General features: G+C 40.9%; 1 protein-coding gene across 2 annotated transcripts in view; it reads left to right on the top strand.

Annotated features, from left to right (window-relative positions):
• Positions 1-19,774, top strand: part of LOC142138445 (N-acyl-aromatic-L-amino acid amidohydrolase (carboxylate-forming)-like) — a 43,676-nt gene that overhangs the window by 19,020 nt on the left and 4,882 nt on the right. For both annotated transcript variants that reach the window (XM_075195129.1, XM_075195128.1), the window contains 3 exons: positions 385-574; positions 1,522-1,621; positions 15,974-16,081. In XM_075195129.1, coding sequence (XP_075051230.1) covers positions 385-574; positions 1,522-1,621; positions 15,974-16,081 — 398 coding nt within the window. The remainder of the gene's footprint in view (positions 1-384; positions 575-1,521; positions 1,622-15,973; positions 16,082-19,774) is intronic.

The raw sequence follows: 19,774 nt of genomic DNA, 5'->3' as shown, positions 1-19,774 counted from the left end.
ATTCCTTTGTTCTCCTTCTGAAAAGTATGCTAGAGTTCACATTTATTTATTGAGCCACCAGTAGATCCTCCGATCTGTGCCTTGTCAAGAATAATGAACATGCTATACTTAGTTTTAGACAATGTGTTCTTCTTTTTGTGAACTTGGTTCAGAGTACAGACACAACTCATGCTGAACAATTGCCTCATGTTTTAACAGATGTTGTGATGTTATAACACATCTTTTATACATGTATGTAAATGTTCTGTCATAACTTTGTGTGTATATGTATATATATATATATATATATATATATATATATATATATATATATATATATATATATATATATATATTTATATATATATATATATATATATATACATACATTTGTTCCTACTTCAGTTCACCAGTGTCTGAGAGTGATCCCTATGAGGTAAAAAGAGCAAGAGAAATCTATCAGAAATATGGATCCGGATCATCCTCATCTGATTTTACTTTTGACTTACACAATACCACTTCCAACATGGGAGCCACACTGCTACGCTGTTCAAAGGACGACTTCTTGTCAATGCACTTAGCAAACTACTTACAGGTGAGCAAAGGGCCAGTTTATGTTATTTATTTTAGTAATTTATGTCTTAGTTCCTAGATGTTAACATTATTAATAACTATTTTCAGCATCACCAATTTCTGAAAATAAAAATATATAGTTGTCACAACTTTGGATTTGGAAACTGAGTAACGTTTCTTGTGATAAGAGCCACCAGCAAAATGGAGGATGCAACTTTTATATAATATATATATTTTTTATTTTTTTCTGCACAAGAACCTTGCTGTTTTTAAGTCTATTGAAAGATGCTTAATCTAATCTCTGAGTATGGAATGGCTTAGAGAAGAATATTTTTCACTAAACTGCATAACAAATGTACGTTATATGCTAAACCTCTCAAGCTATATACATCATACTTGCCAACTCTCCCGGAATGTCTGGGAGACTCCCGAAATCCGGGTAGCTCTCCTGGTCTCCCGCATACTGCAATTTGCTAGCCAAAATAACATAATTTGCGGTGAATCGCGTCATTTGGGCACCACCCGCACGGCAAAATGACGGGCCTCACTATGTAAAAGTCGGCAAGTAATCCAAGTATGATATACATGGAACAACTTGTATTTAGGTTTAGTGGTCCTTTATTTAAAAATAAGATTGTAGATGTATCTCTTACACTATTAGATTTCCTATTGTGCATGAAAGAAAATGCTGAACTATTAAAACAATTTGTAGCATTTCTAAAATTATGTAAAGTTACTCAAATATTGACAGAATTTATATATGACAAATGCATGTTATTTTCTGAGGTGCTCCCGTCAGTTTTTTAAAGGATGGTTCTTCCATGAAATAAATGCTACGTAACACGTCAGTGCTGTTCTACAAGCAGTTATATACATATTTTTTTAAGGTGATGTGCAGCTGATTCATATAAAAGCACTTGTATAGTTACTAGCTTGTATTGTGAAAAAACTCATCTTTTTCTATTTTAGAACAGCACTGGGGATCAATGTATGCCATGCTACAACTTCTTAATCGACATACAAGAGAAGGATAATGTATACTTGCAGAACATAGGAAAGCATTCACTTAGTAAGCAAATTTCAATTACATCTATTACTTATAGCTATTCCCAAACCCAGGATGCCTTCAGAATTTGTGGGGCCCAGTACAAATGAAATAGGCCACCCCCTCCTCCTTGACCTGTCCCCAAAGCCTCCTGTCCTCTGGGCACTGTGAACGTACGGGTGAACCGTGGAGCCATGGCACCCAGAACAACCACATGCCAGTCAGAGCTCTCGAATTGCCTGTTAAATGCCCCTGAGACCTCCCCAAATGCCTTCCAGACCTCCCTACATATCCCTTACATGCCCATTATATCTCCCAACATGCCATCATGAGACCTCCCTACATGTCCTTTACATGCCAATAGGCCTCCCCACGTACAAGTTCCACAGATTTCTCCACATGCCCCCTTAAACTCAGACTGAGATTCCTTAAGACTCCTCTACACTGTCACTATTGAGAATGAGAGATCTGATGCTGCAATGCAGACTGAGACGTACAGTTGCAGCAATGCAGCCTTTATCTGTACAGTGGTGGTGGGAAGATGAGGCGTTGGGTCATACCATCACTTGACTGCAACCGTCATTGTTGTGTGAACAGAGTGACTGTAATTGATGTGGGCAAGGAGGCTTTTCCCCACCAAGTCAGTGATTCCTTTAGAACACATATGTGAACAGAAGCTTACTGCCGCTGGGATCATTGGCAGGAAGTGGGCCCCTTGGTGAGTCCAGGCACTTTACACTAGTGCTCCTTCTACCCCCTTGAGAGTGGCACTGGCCATACCTCCCAAAACTCCAGGCCCCTTACTTATCTGACAAGCCACACGCTTTACAAAGAGGAAGTGTTGGAAAAAAATTAAAATGCTAATAAATGCAGTTCTTTTACACTTTGTTATATTTTAAACTGATAAGCAAAAGGATCACAACCCTGTAGTCCCTATGAAATTCAGCAACAAAGATACAACACAAAGGAATGTATAGGGGTGGGAAAATGATCATAGTTTGCTTTTGCTTAAAAGCTGTTAATATTTCAACATTTCTGATTAATTTATCTGAACAAAGTAACTGTGAAACAGACAGGCAGTCTTCTACTAACCAGGTATTTGTTCCATATACATTACTTCATCCAGTCTTTGATTGCTTAAAAAAAACCCAAACAACCTGATGATTTATTTGCTTGATGATTTTTACTGCTAACATAAATGTATGTAAACCAGAGGCTTTCAATGCTATGTTAATGAAGTTTGAGACTTCTATGACCAACATATATATTTGACTAAGGATGACTAATCATTGGATTAACTTTGTGCAAATCACATGTGGCTCACAATGAACAGAGACATCAGGATCATGTTTTCAAATCTTTTTAAACAATGAATTTTTAATAAAGAAATATCTTATCCATGATCAAGTTGGTTTTTTTGACCTTCTCGTCATAGGTTCCCATTAATTCTTTTGGATACCTTGCCATTATTTGTTGCATATCTATTTCCTGTCCTGGTGTGATCACACATTACTTGATTAGATAAAACCACTTTTCCTCTTCAGACTTCCTGGCACCAATGGGTTAATTCCCTACTGAACTGAGCATATACAGGAAGGAAAACACCTCAGAGCTTATTTAATGTAACTCCTCCTGTTCCTTGTCTTTTTGCCTGTCACTTGCCCAGCTGAGTAGGCACAGTAAGTGTACTTAGTCTTACCTAGATACCTGGAAGGGTAATCGTTGGACCTTGGAATCACACCGCAGTCATTTGCTACCCAGGCCGGGGGTGGCTCCCCGGAATGCCAAATACTACCTTTTGATCATGGTGAGTCGGGGAAATCTTCTGGCTTTAAGCCAAGGCAGCATAGGAGACGCATCTACCGTGCCATAAGAAACATCACAGAGGATACTTCTGGGCCTCCACACTGAAGTAAGCGGCCGGCAATTTGATTTGTTGTGCACACCACAATAAAGGTTTTTACGAGAAATTGACCTGGAGCCCACCGCAATAATATTGAAATATACTGGACCAAGGTAAGCCCATTATTTAATTGTGTTCTTATATCTAAATAGTTAGCTAGTGCGGCAGTTCCCAAAGTGTGCGCTGCGGCTCCCAGGGGTGCCGCGGCGCTGTCACAGGAGTGCCGCCGAGACCAGGAAATTAAAAAAAAAAATACTTACCAATCAAGCGGCGCCCGGGACCCAGTATCATCATCATCATCATCACCATTTATTTGTATCCTCCTCCCTCTTCGCTTCTCACTGAATGTCGGGTGTGACCTCATCACGCCTGACATATTCAGTGAGTAACGATAGGGGAGAGGAGGATGCTGGGTACCAGGCGCCGCCAGATTGGTAAGAAAACAGAAGAAAAGATAGAAATAAGAATGCCAAGTATGGTAGGTAAAGAAAGGGGAGGGGAAATGATGATAGGAAACAGCAATGGAGGGGCAAAAGAATGAAGGAGGGCGCAGAGTGAGGATGAAGGAGGGCGCAGAGTGAGGATGAAGGAGGGCGCAGAGTGAGGATGAAGGAGGGCGCAGAGTGAGGATGAAGGAGGGCGCAGAGTGAGGATGAAGAGGGGCGCAGAGTGAGGATGAAGAGGGGCAGAGTGTGTGGATGAAGAGGGGCAGAGTGTGTGGAGGAAGAGGGGCAGAGTGTGTGGATGAAGAGGGGCAGAGTGTGAGGATGATGAAGGGGGCACAGTGTGAGTTAGCTGTGAATTATACTTTGACAGAAATATAATTGAAAAAATATATACAAATATTATTTTCGCTTGGATTAATGTGTATTATTTTTGCATACAACTAAATAAGTATTTCTGTCCTGACCTAAAAATGTATTACGTTTTTCTGACCCAACTAAGGGACTGATCTGTAATTATTTTGGAGGGGTGCCTTGAAAAAATTATGGAGACTCTAAGGGTGCCGCAAACTGCAAAAGTTTGAGAACCACTGAGCTAGTGAGTTAATTTATTGCTCGTATCAAGCCTGTGTGAAAAAAGAAGGTCTACAAGACACATCATAGGGTCTGTGGAGCTTGTGATAAAGCTTTACCTTCTGATTAATCAGAGGCTCTCTGTGTGGATTGTACACCTCAAATTAGGAAGGATACAGGCCAGCCACCACGGCAATTCAGAGAGTTAATAGAAAATTGTTTGCAACTAAAGCGGATTTGTATGGTTGCCAAAGTGTTTAAAAAAAAAATTCACATCACATATGGGATTAGATGGATATTATGGATGATACCAGGGCCCTCTATTTATGTATCAGGGGAATATGTTGAAGAAGTTTGGTCAGTGAAGTAGGTGAAATCAATGAAAAACCCAGATAATTTAATTCAGATATATTAGAATTACAATTTTGTTATGTATTATTCATAGCTTTCTGTGCATTGTTTAATACTATTAAATGTGTACTCTGTTCACCGAAAAGTTGATGCAGTGGTAGCTAATCGCTCAGCAAAAACTACCATTCCTTTTGAAGATGGGGGCTCTTTAAAAGACTCTACGGAGAGAAAGATGGGAAAGTGTTTTTAGAGATTCCATATTTCAGCAGGAACTGCAGTTAAGTCTGGGTAGCGGCAGCATCTTTTTCTAGAGCCCATAGTATTTGGATGGATGTTATGTATAAGGATACCAGAGAAGATTAATAGAGAGTTATTATTGAAAGGAATGGAAACCTTGAAGAATGATATTGATTTTCTATGGAGCTTCCTTAGATATGGCTACACTCTCTGCAGGAATGATAACCTCAACAGTAATGGCCAGAAGAGCATATGGCTGTATACTTGTGCAGCTGGTCCTTATTCAAAGAATAGAATGATCACGGTTCTCTTTGAAGGTTCTTTACTGTTTAGAGATAAACTGGATTTAATGGTTCAAAAAGTGGCTGGGGGAAAAGTACACCATTTACCACAGGACCCGCAGAGACTTCTGTCAGTTTGTCAACAGTTCAGGGAGGTAAGGAATTAATGTATCTAGACAGCTGTTTTGTGGTCTAAGGGGTAAAGAGAGAATATGTAGGCCAATTAATCCCCAATAATTCAGGGTGGACTCAGCTCCAAAAGTCTGTGGTGGGGGTAGAATATCAAATTAGATGCAGAGTTGGAACCCAACCACCTAGAATCGTTGAATGATGGACATTGTAGCCACATATTGCAAAATAAAATTCAGAGAAATTCCAAGGATAAATGTTTACATAAAATCCAGTATCTCCAGTGCAAAAGGAAACATTGCATAACAGTTTACAGACACTTCTGGGAAGACAAGTAATTTCACTAGCACTCACTAGTCTAAGTCAATCAAAGAGGGACAGGCATTTATTCCAAATAATTTTTCTGGTACAAAGGTTTCTGGCAGTCAGAAGGCTTTAGGACAGTACTATTTCCATACTTTTGCATGGACACAGTGAACTCTATTATAAATGCAATAGAGGTTGCACATTTTCTAATATCCTAAATTTGCACGATGCCTATTTACATATCCTTGTAACATCATAACCTCATTGTTTTCTCAGATTATGTGCTATAGGTCGCCACTTTCAATTAAGTGCCTACTGTACGGCCTTTCAACACCCCTGAGAATATTCACCAAAATGCTAGTGGTGCGATTTACGGCTCTACCAAACCAGGGGATCATGGTCGGGCACTACCTGGATGATATTTTGTTGGGGGGGGGGAGTGCAAAAGAAATATCTCAGAGAAGAATGAACAAAGTGATGATTTTCATGCAAAATCAGGGATGGACCATAAATACAGAGGAAAATTGGGTCCTCTCCTATTGGGCTGCCTCCTCGGCCACTATTGCCTGCATTAGTATTTAAGGCACCATTTTTAGCAAAATGGTGCAAAAATATTAAGTCTAGTTACTCGTCTATTGGGCTGCTGACTCTTATGTGCATCCCTGGATATTCCATCCTGCTGTCTTATTGTGTCCTGGTTGTTCCATCCACGCCAGTGTGTCCTGGTTGTTCCATCCACGCCAGTGTGTCCTGGTTGTTCCATCCACGCCAGTGTGTCCTGGTTGTTCCATCCACGCCAGTGTGTCCTGTTTGTTCCATCCACGCCAGTGTGTCCTGGTTGTTCCATCCACGCCAGTGTGTCCTGGATGTTCCATCCACGCCAGTGTGTCTTGGTTGTTCCATCCATGCCAGTGTGTCCTGGTTGTTCCATCCATGCCAGTGTGTCCTGGTTGTTCCATCCATGCCAGTGTGTCCTGGTTGTTCCATCCATGCCAGTGTGTCCTTGATGTTCCATCCACCCCAGTGTGTCCTGGATGTTCCATCCACGCCAGTGTGTCCTGGATGTTCCATCCACGCCAGTGTGTCCTGGATGTTTCATCCACACCAGTAAGTTTCAGCCTATTTTCTACCTTGTGTATTCCACATAATTTATGCTTGATTTCTTCCAACTGTCAATCATGTCCTACATCTGTTCACAGGGCCGCAACCTGTGGGGGAATATCAGCTAAGCTGTTACCACCTCCCTGGTGAATACCACTCCTCGTTAGACTCCACATCTCTACTGGAGGTAGTGTCAAATCGGTCTGGCTGTTTGAATCCAGAAAAATTCCTGTGTGATTCTTGAAAAGAAGCTTGCAGCTAGTATTACTCATACAATAATGGGAACACGGGCAGGAGTCTCTGGATCAGGACATCAAGCTAACAGATTCAGATAAAGAGTATCTGAATTGGTGGAATTAAACCATAAGGAGACTACAAGGAACGCCCCTCTCAGAACCTGAATAACTCATTTTGACAACAGATTTCAGAACCAAAGGCTGAGGGCACATTTGAACGTGGAAATTATACAATATACCTGGAGTCGAGACAAAAGAAAGCTGCATATAAATATCTTAGAGATGCAAGTTGTTTCCAAATCAAGTAGGTATTTTAAACTTTTCTTACATCATACCCATCTCAAAGTGTTCTCAGACAAGCAGACAGTGGTAGCATTCATAAACAAACAGGGAAGTACCAGAAGCACAGTTATGAAAGAACTAACACCAATCATGGCTTGGGTAGGAAGTAACATAAATTCTCCCTCAGCTCTTTATGTAGTCAACAAAAGCAGCATAGTGGCAGATTATCTCGCGACTATAAGGTTCACCCAGGTGAATGGTCTCTGAACAAGGAGCTGTTTCGACTACTGATAGTAAAGTGGGCGGTTATGTACAAGGAGCCCCTCAAAGGTGATTATGGGATACCTGCTATACTCACCATGCTGCGAGCCTTCTTCGTTTGTAACTGTATCTGCTTACAGAAAGATACAACAGCTCTGCTGGGAAGTCCATGTCTCATTTTTCCTGCTGCCTCTTTGGAGGAGCCTTGGCTGGGACAAGTGGGACAGCTCTTTCCCTTACAACTGGACCACTCCCTGGTTTTACATGGATGTTGGACAGTTTGTGAGGGAGCACCATCTGGAGGGAGTTAAAGCAGACTTTTGAAAGTCTAAAACTATCCACAAGCTCATCAGAGCTGAGGACATGAGGGAGTCTGTTCCAGGGCTCCCTGCAGCTACAGCAAAACATGTTTGAAAGAATGTGGCCTCTAAGAGGCTGACTAATAGACATAAAGACTTGGGGGTAAATGTTTAAAGCTGAGAGTTTTCCGGCGGGTTTGAAAAACCAATCAGATTCTAGCTATCATTTACATTCTACAAAATGAAAGCTAGAATCTGATTGGTTGCTATAGGTAATATCTCCACTTTTCAAACCCACCGGAAAACTCTGAGCTTGATACATTTACCCCTTGGAATGGATGGTTATTCAGGGGGGTTTACCTCTCAGGACATTCATTCTGTCCCGAAATCTGTGCAGATATGTTCACTGCTCCTGGTGGAATGTCAGCAGGGAAACAACTCAGCATACCTGCCCCTATATGCACAGGCACTGTTGGATGCTCTGGAAAATAAAGTTAGAGACAGTGGGCCTGATTCATCTTCGAATGCAATGTTAACGCAACTAGCATTTTTTAAAAAAACGGACGCAACTTGCATGCATGTACGCCCGTATTCAAATGCACACGGACCTCAAGAAATGTTTTCATTTGAATCACGATATAAGTAAACTCTAGCTATGCGTTATTTGCTGTATGTATACAAACAGTGCATGATAGCCTATAAATTGATTGAGCAACTTCCACTTCTTTATTTGTCTGAGGGGCATATTGGTGTCAGTAGCTGAGGGGGAGTGCTGACATTGGATTGCTATTTGAAGGCTTCTGGGGTACCTCTTTGGTAAGTTAGCTCTCAATTTAAAAACACATATATATGGCTCAAATATATGGGACTTTCATTGTTTAGAGTTAGGACCACCCTATAAGTAAAAGCGCCGTGGAGTGGCGGGTGGCTTTAACATACATTTCTAAATGTGTGCAACTAAGACTTTTGCATTTTTATCTACAGTAGAAATGGCAGGTCTGTTGCTGGCTATAGCAGTGTGCTGGGGGAACTCTCTGTGTGTTTGTTCCTTTCAGGATAACACCACCCTTTCAAGCACCTATTATAGCCTATAAATTGATTGAGCAACTTCCACTTCTTTATCTTTAAGTGCATGATACACACATGCATGTGTGCAATATAAAGTTCCATTTGAAGGCATGCAAAAGAAATATTTGATAAAATGAATTTACAACTCTTAATCTTTTTTTTAAAATTATTTTACATGAAATACAAAAATCGGACTGTTCTTAATACGTACTGTACATAAAATGCATTTTTATCATTTCTATTGCTTGGAAACACATGTTCTGGCAAGCATACATGTAGTCATAACTATCAGTCGGCACTTACACCTGCCCTGTAGCTGGTGCAAGTGATACGGCTAAATAGCATGTATCTAAGAGATTCCCTGATCTTGAATCGACTGCACGTGTGTATGCTCGACCTGGGCATTCCCTTATTGTACATTGCCTATGCCCCCGTTTCATCCTTCAAGTTGTAGGCAGTCAGAAGAGTCAGTTGCGTGTGGATATGAATTGCATGTAAGTTCACTCACTTAAGTCCCGTTCTAGCACACGCGCAGAGCAATGTCACTCAAAGACTTGCATTCGAAGATGAATTTGGTCCAGTGTGCCCAGAAATTGCCTTTCATACCATTCATTATTTTATGGATTATTTCCTGGCACCCACACTTATGGGACAATCCAGGAGGCCTGACGCCTTATGAACTGTTTTAAGGAGGCTTTATGACTTGCCAGGAATTGCCTCATTTTGAAAAGGGAGAAGATGTTTATCCAAGACCTCCATCATGGACAATCCTGCGGAAGAAGAAGAGTACAAAATTGCTCTCCTTCTTCCCCTTATCAATATATCTCTGTTTTTTAATAAAGCCTTGGGCCTGTGTATCCCCCATCCAGAGGCGTAACGAGGCCGATGCGACCACCCAGGGCGCAAAGCCAAGGGGGCTCCACGGCCGCCCGCAATTTATACTATTAAAAAAATATATAATATGCCCTGCTAGCAAGATCGCCCCCCCTCCCGCATCTCTGTACAATTGGCCGCATGCTGCCTGTTCCTATATAGAGGCACCACTCATTACACAGGGGGCGGGGCCTCTTCATGTGCACGCTGCACAGGCTCGCTCACTGACCTCTCTGCTTCTCGTCACATGATGCAGGTTCCTGCTTAGATTCCCCTGCCTTTCTGCTGTCGATAGACTTCCACCCATTCCCCCCTCACTCACCACTGTGTTTCTGTCTGTCTTTCTCTATCTCTCACCCCCTGTCTCTTCTTCCCTCTTTTCCTCTCTGTCTGCTATTTTGTATGTGTGACTCTGCCTCCCCCTTTCTGTGTCTGTGCATCTGTGTCTGTCTCTTTCTTACCCCCACTTTGTCTGTCATTAATTTTGTGCAGCCCTGTGTATCCCCTGCCCTGTCTCTTCTCCCCTGTTGTGTTTTCCTCTCTGTCTGCAATTTTGTATGTGTGTCTTTGCATCTGTCTTATCTGTCTGTGTCTGTGCATCTCTTACTCCCACTTTGTGACTGTCTTTAATTTTGTGCAACTCTGTTTTCCCCTGTGTTTCTTTGCCTACCTTTTGTTTTATCTTTCTCCTCACCTTCTTCTACCATTTCCCCTCATCACCCACTTTCCCCTGTGCCCTGCACAGCTACCCCTTCTTCTCCCCTCTTACCTTCTTCCTCCTTTTCTGCTGACGTCGATGGAGTCCTGTTGGCTGCCGATTGGAAGAGCTGCGGACAAACTTGAGTATGGCAGGTAAGCACAATCATCTTATTGTAATCATTATTTCATGCATTATGGGGCAGATTCTGAGGAACATTGCGGCTGCGCATTTTTACTGTTACTATGGTAAATTCTCCGCTGACTTTTCCTTACACCTCAATGGGGCGCGAGGAAAAATCAGCGGAGATTGTATAAATTCCGTGGCCACTATGGGGCATATTTAATAAAGCACGATAGTGCTTTTAACGGGTCATTAAGGTCCCTCCGCAAATTTATTAAGGGGGCAACGCAGCAGATATCATGGATATCTGCTGCTTTGCATTCCTCTTCGTTTTTGGGAGCAGTCACCATTCAACAGAATGGTGACTGCTCCTGGCCGCAATCTAACAAGTCCCGAAAAAAATGAAGCTGGCGTACATCATCGGAATTGAAGAAATCTAATGCTGTCAGCTCTGCTGGACAGGGCATGTGTGGAGGGATCACATGATCCCTCCCTGTCACTCAGCGCTCTCTCTGTGCAACTATCGTTGCAGAGACAGAGAGGGGATCTGTGTGCGCATGTCCAGTTCTTGGAACTGGACATGCGCAATTGAAGAGTGAAGAGAAGACCTGAAGACAGCGCTTCCGAAGAGGGGGGTAAGTATGATTTTTTTTATCACTGAAACAGCAGTTTTTCGGAACTGCTGTTTCTGTGCAGAGCTGTACATAAATGTGAGAATTAGTTCAATCCTTATCATTGCGATAAGGATTGAAAACTACTTTTCACTTTATGTGAATAATGATAAATATGCCCCTATGTTCTGACGAACAGGAGGTTAAATGAATCTGCCGCTAAGGGTCCTATTCATAACCCCATTAGCAAATGCATTTTTAAGACAGGGATTCCTCATTGAAGTTGCATGCACTAAAGGGCACCTTTATTAAAGAATGAAAAGCCCTATTACCAGCGAAAATGGGAATGTTCGCCGGCGATATTTTTTTTTCTTCTTCGTTTTACCCTATACATCAAAGGTTTATTGCCCACAATAAACCTGACGATGGTAAGATTCGTCAGCTTTTAACATAATTTTTTAGATTAGCAGACCAGCTGCTGTATTGATACATTTTAGCAATAAGGGATTTTTTTTATCCCTGTAATAAGTGGCATTGAAATTTTTTTTTACACATCGTCATGAAGGGGCTGTTCGTGGTAAATAGACCCTTATATTTTTAAAATGGATCTTTATTACTTTTTACAGAAATAAAATTCAAGCTCCCTGGTCATTTTGATAATGCTAGTTTAGACTTATCAATATTATGTTGATTTCAAAACACAAATAATCAATAAATATTGTTTTAAGTGTTGTTCTTGTGACAGGGGGCTTTTTTAATAGAGTGAGAGACCTTAAAATATCAGATTTGTGATTACATAGCATATTTACTTTGTATAGCGCGATACAAGCTTCCTACATGGATGGGCTACACTCCCCTGCTCTGCTCTGCAAAACCTACACAGGAGAAGCAGACAGGCCAGAATATCAGCTACAATGTAAGTGGGCCTTCAGTCAATGACTTATCAGTGATTCTGGCTCTTCAGTGTTGTGGAACTACAAAGCACAGCATGCCCTACCAGGAGGCAAGCTGGAACCGGTCATTTTAAAAAAGCTGGAGAGCCATAGGTTACACTGTATCCAGCCAGCCACACAATACACTTGTGGAACTGTCATCACAGAGATGAGCTGCCGGTTGTGCAGGCTTGCTTTGTGATAGCTAACATTATTAGTTGTTAGAAACTTTTCTTTCTTGGTTTGTTTTTATTCATTATATACTTTGGGTTTGTAACCAGGACAGTGTAACCCTCCAGGGCGCAATGCCAAGCTTTCGTCATGGTTGGGAGAGACCACCTACACCTACCAAGATATGGGGGGGGGCACCAGTGCTCTTTCTCACCCAGGGCACTAAAATTTCTAGATACGGCTCTGCCCCCATCACACTGCTTCAAGTTTACTGAATGTCTTGCCTTTATTTATGCACACTCCTCTTATGTGTCTGTTTAATTATATAGCTTCGGTTGTGTTATCGCCCTCCCTTACTCCCTTTCACCTACCTCCCCCTCACATCCATTGCTTGTTGAAACCGTTGTCTTGTTAAAGTGATGCATGAATAATTCAGTACTTGATGTAAAGTGTAGGATGCCGTAACTTGTGCCCTATATCTTGTATTAAACTATAAAGTACGTCTGATTTGTGTTTCACGGTGCATTGTTTCAGCTGAGATATGATGCAGTACACTTGAATGTAATGTCTTATGTCTGTTTGTTTTTTTGTATCTTTATGCAAAATAAAATTACACTTTTCAATTAAAAAAAAATGTGTTTTGGCTACTGATACAAAGGTTTAGCTTCACACAAATAGATTTAATGGCAACAGTTCAGAATACCAAATGTATTTTTTGCCTGCCACAAAGATTCCTAAGAGATGGGATAGATGACTTGAGAATCCCCTGGTATTTTCATCTGGGATATGTATTTCCTCCATTCCCTCTTATCTCACGAACCATGAGAAAGATTAGGAAGGAAGCAGTAGAAGTAACAGCAATTCTCCCTTTCTGACCTTGGCTTGCCATTGCTTGGGAAATGCTTTTAGAGCCACCGTGGCCTCTACCACTATGTCCAGATGTCCTGTACCAGGGACCAGTTCTGCTCCTCAACCTGAGTACCTACTTCTTGATGGGGTGGAAACTGAGCAGACATTGCTTAGGAGCAAATTTTATATTACAAGACAAGAAACAAAAATCTTCAATAATTTATTACAGAATTTGGAAAACAAAAGCAGCGGGTATTCCACAAGTATTGTATTTTCTGCAAGTTTGTCGTTGGACAGTTTAGCATTTTTGCAATTAAAAGAATTCAACCCTAAATTTAGCACCATGGGATCTTAATATTATACTGGACTCATTACTGTCAAGTCTCTTTGAGGCTTTACAAGAAACTACACTCAGATGGCTCACTTTTAAAGTGTTATTCCTGGGGGTAAATGTATGAATGTGCGGGTTCTTCAACACCCGCGTGTTCAGCGTGTTCGGCGATTAAATTTCAAGCGGCGCTGCATTGTAAAGGGAAACTTCCCTTTACAATGCAGCGCTGCTTGAAATTTAATCGCCGAACACGCTGAACACGCGGGTGTTGAAGAACCTGCACGTTCATACATTTACCCCCTGGTGTCTGTTACTTCTGCTAGCCGAATTGAAGAAATTATGGTGTAAGGTGCCAGTTCTGAACATTTTTCTAGATAAAGTGATATTAAAAACAAACCAAAACTTCCTGCCTAAGGTGGTGTCTGATTTCCATGTAAACCAAGAGATCACTTTACCAGAGTTCTGCACACAAGCAGAGAACGAAGAGCAGAAGGGTTTGCATCAGGGCCCGATTAAGGGTTCCAGCCGCTCTAGGCTATTACCGCCCCAGTGCCCCCCCCCCTCCCAATATAAGCGTATAGGAATACGCCTGAATATGTATATTCAGGAGAATTCATCAGCATTCGAATTTAGACAGAGTACGCATTCTCTCTTACCTGTTCTTGCTCTTCTCTGTTCCATTTTCTTGCAGCTTTGTTGTCTTCTAGCTGGCTTCTGGAAACTTGGGGTCCTGTTTTAAAAATATGCAGCAATTGTATTAGAATGCTAAATGTTAATGAATCCTGAATGATTAGGCTCCAAAACACAACAGTCCATTATGGCCAGATAAAACTACCCCATAGCACAGGTATATGTAGGCAATAAAATATATGAAAATTGTTGTCAAAGAGCTATAATAAAATACAAACCTCTCTCAGCCCCACCTGACTAAAATTTAGCATCCTAATGACCCTAGAACCACAGAGACCATCCTCATACCGGCCACACAATACAAAGATTATGTCCCCCCAAAGCTGCTCTATTTTTTTAAATTGTCCCCTCAATCATTTCATCAGCCCTGTTCAGCCTCTTCATCTGCCCCCTTTAGCATTGTAATCTGCCCCCTTTAGCCTCTTCATCTGCCCCATTTAGCCTCTTCACCTGCCCCCTTTAGCCACTTTAGCCATTAGCATTGTTATATGCCCCTATTATCATTGTTACTTGCCCCATTAGCTTTTTCATCTGCCCCTTTAGAATTATCTGCCCCATTAGCATTGTTACCTGTCCCCTTTAGCCTCTTCACCTGCCCCCATTAGCATTGTTATCTGCCCCTATTATCATTGTTACTTGCCCCATTAGCTTCTTCACCTGCCCCTTTAGAATTATCTGCCCCCTTTAGCCTCTTCACCTGCCCCCTTTAGCCTCTTTAGCCATTAGCATTGTTATCTGCCCCTATTATCATTGTTACTTGCCCCATTAGCTTCTTCACCTGCCCCTTTAGAATTATCTGCCCCATTAGCATTATCTGCCCCATTAGACTCTTCACCTGCCCCTTTAGCATTATCTGCCACCATTAGCCTCTTTACTTGCCCCTCAGCCCCCAGACATTAGGACTTACCTGTTGTTCCTGGGCAGCAGTCTTCTCTCCAGCTCTATACATGACAGGCAGTCTGGCAGCGATCGCTGCTAGCTGCCTGTCAGTGCGGCCGCGGGCGCTTCTTACTGTGGTCACGTGAGGTGAGGAAGTCCTGATCTCACGTGACCACAGTTAGAAACTCCCGTAAATGAAGTGCAGTTTGGAAGGAGAACCCTTCAGAATAGAGGTCAAGGAATAATTCTTATTGTGCATTCAGTAAAGTATCACTTATTATTGGCCCACCATGCTATTATTGGTTGGGTACATCCCATTTGTCAGGGCTGCCAGGGAGTATGAAGAAGAAATAAATTATGTTTACCTGTTAATTTTGTTAGCTTGAAGGACACCATGACAATATTCCCATCCTTTTTGTGTATTATATATTTTGGAAGCAGCTGGGGAAGTTACTTAAAGACAGAGAGGAAGAGAAGGAGCTACCTTATATAGGTTGAGAGGTTTTTTCTTTCCTGTCTTGCTCAGCTGAGTAGGGAATTAACCCATTTGTCAGGGCTGCCATGGGGTCCACCAAGGAAACAAAGTTAACAGGTACACATAAATTGTTTATCTATTTGATATATGTATTTTTGATGTACAATCTATTTTGGATATGCATTTAACCGACTAATTTACATATGCTTGTTTTGCAGCTTCAAATAATTCTAAATATGTAAAATATTCAGATATTTTAATTTGATTTGTTTAAGCTTTAGAGCTTGGACCACAGCCTCAAGGAGTGGTCAGGGCAGATGTGCTGTCTAGGATGAGAGAGCTTGTGAACCGCGGCTTGGACTTCATTGACCTTTTTAACCAGGGTAAGAAATTGTCCCGTGGAATAATGAATGTATTATTACAACCTGTTTAGCATTAAACTGGTAGAAATCTGCTTGCTGTACTACATGTAGCTCGAAACATTATGCATCAAACTCCTAAAGATAAACAGATATATAATTTAATGTATTTTTTATTGAAAGTTTTGGCATGTTTCAGATGCATGTAATAAGGACAGACACAGATTGATAGTTGACAGTAAAAATGTTAAAAGAGAACAAAGCCCAAAACACATACAGGTTAAAGGTGCAAGCAAATATAATAAACTATATCATTGCACCACAAGGTGGCACCAAACACAAGGCTAACATCTGTAACATTATCTACCAATAGAAATGATACTGTTCATTTGATCTTTATTCAAAAAAGATATTTACAGAATGTACCAGATACAACGTGTTATATCATTTGCTGCTAGAACATGTGCATTGTTGGGACACGTGTAACATTTAATGGTCCACACTTCACGGTAGACCTGATTCATCTTCGAATGCAAGTCCATTTGCGTGCTGTATCTTGCATGAGATATCTCTAGTCATCAGCATCATCACCACTTATTTATATAGCGCCACTGATTCTGCAGCGCTGTACAGAGAACTCACATCAGTCACTGCCCCATTGGAGCTTACAGTCTAAATTCCCTAACATATACACACACACAGGCAGACAGACAGACACAGACTGAGGTCAATTTTGATAGCAGCCAATTAACCTACTAGTATGTTTTTGGAGTGTGGGAGGAAACCGGAGCACCCAGAGGAAACCCACGCAAACACGGGGAGAACATACAAACTCCACACAGTCATGCACCAGAACGGGACTTAACCAGTGAATGCAATTTATGTCCGCATGCCAATGACACTTCCGACTCAAGACTTGAAGGGCATAACGGGGGTGGAAAGGGGTGGACTAACTTAGACAATGTACAGTAAGAGCGTGCCAAGGTTGAACGCACATCCATCTGCTTCAGGCTCTGGGCATCTCTGTGAATCGTGATTTTAGCCGTATCACTTGCACAAGCTACATGTGTAACTGTTGACTGATGGTGATGACTGACACATGTGCATGCCAGAACATGTGTTCGCAAGTAATAAAAACTATAAAAATGCATTTTATGTACAGTATGCATTAAGGACATCCTGAATTATGTATTTAAAAAAAAAATGTTTAAAAACATATTTTTATTAATAATTATAGTATTAAGAATTGTAAATTAGTTTTATAAAATATTTATTTTAATTTTTTTTGCATGCATGCCTTCTGATGGGGTTATGTATGTGCTTGTCCTGCCCTGTGTCTGTCTGTCTGCATGCAGAAGGTAACGTATACCCAGGGAGTACTTATACCCAAATTCAAATGGAACTGTTTCTTGTGATCCACTTGTATGTGAATATGGGCATACGTGTGTACAAGTTCAGTGTGGTTTTTTTTTTAACACAAGTTGTGTTCACATTGTATTCAAAGAAGAATCAGGCCCTGTATGTAGAATACGTAGAAATATGTTGTATAACGTCTACTTCCTAGCAGCACAAATCTCGCATGCTTACCGCTGTTCACAACCACTCCCAATGACCTTGGAAGCACAGTTAGTGAGATTAAGCAACCCTTCTATTAAAAAAATCCTTGACACTTGAATTGTACTACTCTAATTCATACAGTGCTGGGTTTAAAAACAAGCCACCATCTAGTCTGGGAGAACACCAAAGGTTAGATTTACTAAACATCGAGCTTGAAGACAATTTGCACTCCCACCCATCAACATTTGTGGCAGTTGAAAGCGCACAACCACCGTATTTACTATAGGGCGGTATGAGGCTTGAATCTAAAACTGCTTGAGATGAGTGGCTAAGTCAAAACCGCAACAAAACTGCCAGAAAAGAGACAGCTTTTTAAATAAATGCTTCTGATACGTTAATTAGCTCAAACATGCTGGTTGAGATATCTTGCCATTCATATTTAAGAGGAGGCACCATTAAATTATGAATTACTATGGCAGTCATTATTTATTTATTATGGGCACACAATTAATTTATAATTAACCTATGGGAGCACTTTTTGTATTCTATTATATGAAGGGAACAATATTATTGTATTATATAATGGGGCGATAGAAATATATAATTATATTTGATTTGATTTTCAATGGGGGCAATAATTATTTATGATGGGGATAACATTGGGGTTTACTACACAACCCAAAGATAGTTTAAAACAAGAAGGGCACCATCTCCCACAATGTATGGGAGTGCATACACACTCATAGGTCCTGATATATGGAACAAACTGAAAAGGATTCTGGAAACAGATTTACCATTTAATCCTTGCCTGTTGGAGGACTTAAGTTTAACTAGACACACTAAAGTTTTTATTCAGTTCACTCTTCTATGTGCAGGAATCACTCTAGCAAAAATTAGAGATCAACTGCCATTCCTTCATCCAAACAGTGGATAGAACTAAAAAATAAATGATTGCCAAATAATTGATAAAAATTTTACCAAATATGGGACTTAGAGCAGATACAATACTAGTTGTTTGGCAAAGGTGCTACAGCAGATTGACAGCCCTCTGTGACATCACAAACACAGAACACGGACAATGAGTGCTGTTCCTCTGTGTCTGTGTCTTATTGATACTAATTATGCCTGCAGTACAATGTACTCAGGCAAACATAGCAAAGCACGGCAAACATTTCTTTAACAATAAAGTCATTTCACAAAAGTATATGCACAAATAGTAATTTCACATACAGTGTTCCCCAGTGTCTCAATTTTGAGAACTGAAGATCTTTTTATTACTGGCAATATCAATTTCATAAAACTTATGACGCACCCAGAATAACAGATTTCATGGTATTAGCTACCAGGGCAAGAATGTAATTCAGGCAACATAGGTGTCTGCCCAAGTTGCCTATCCATCGGCATACCTACCAACATTTCTGTTTCGAAAATGGGGACACATTAAGCTAACATTCCTGATTAGATGAAGTCACACTAAGTAGGCTACACCAAAAATGTGGATCATGCTGTGAATATTGGAACTGTTGAGAGTCAACTAAGACTCCATAGGGCCCTAAGCAAAATACTACTTTTAAAAATAAAATAAAAACACATTAAAAACAGATTAGAGGGCTCACTAGGACCCTAGGTGGGAGCCTAGGTTGTGCAATGGATGACCCGGCTCTGGTACTGTTGCAGGTATGGTGGGACAAGTTTCTATCATCTCCACAGCCGTACTACAACAAGCTTTGCAAGTAATGACAGTCCTCCCTGTGTTCTAGCTGCAGCTCAGGTAGCAAGAAACACAGGGAATGAAGTCCTACTTCTGCAGTTCACACTAGTACTTCCTCCATTTAATCTGTTGTCCCGTAATATTTAGTGATGAGAAAAGGAAATAAAGAAGCACAAAATACGAGTACATTTCATACCTCCTTCTTTTGTTGCTAAATCTTTTTGGAAAATAAGTGTTGTTCAGGTAAAAGGGTGTATTATCTGTAAGTTAGTTAAGTCTTACTACTGACCCAGCATCTCCTGTGAGAGCAATATGTATTTTGTGATTTAAACTGTAGCTATCATTTGAACATTACTTTGGAATAGTTACTAAAATTGCTGATGCTCAGTTATCCAGCACTTAACATCTGAATACTGGTTGCACACTAGTATGTTCTTCCAAGTGGGGAC

The sequence above is a fragment of the Mixophyes fleayi genome, chromosome 2, assembly GCF_038048845.1.
Source record: "Mixophyes fleayi isolate aMixFle1 chromosome 2, aMixFle1.hap1, whole genome shotgun sequence".
In the NCBI taxonomy this organism is placed as follows: Eukaryota; Metazoa; Chordata; class Amphibia; order Anura; family Limnodynastidae; genus Mixophyes; species Mixophyes fleayi.
This window is presented reverse-complemented; position numbering and strand designations above follow the sequence as displayed.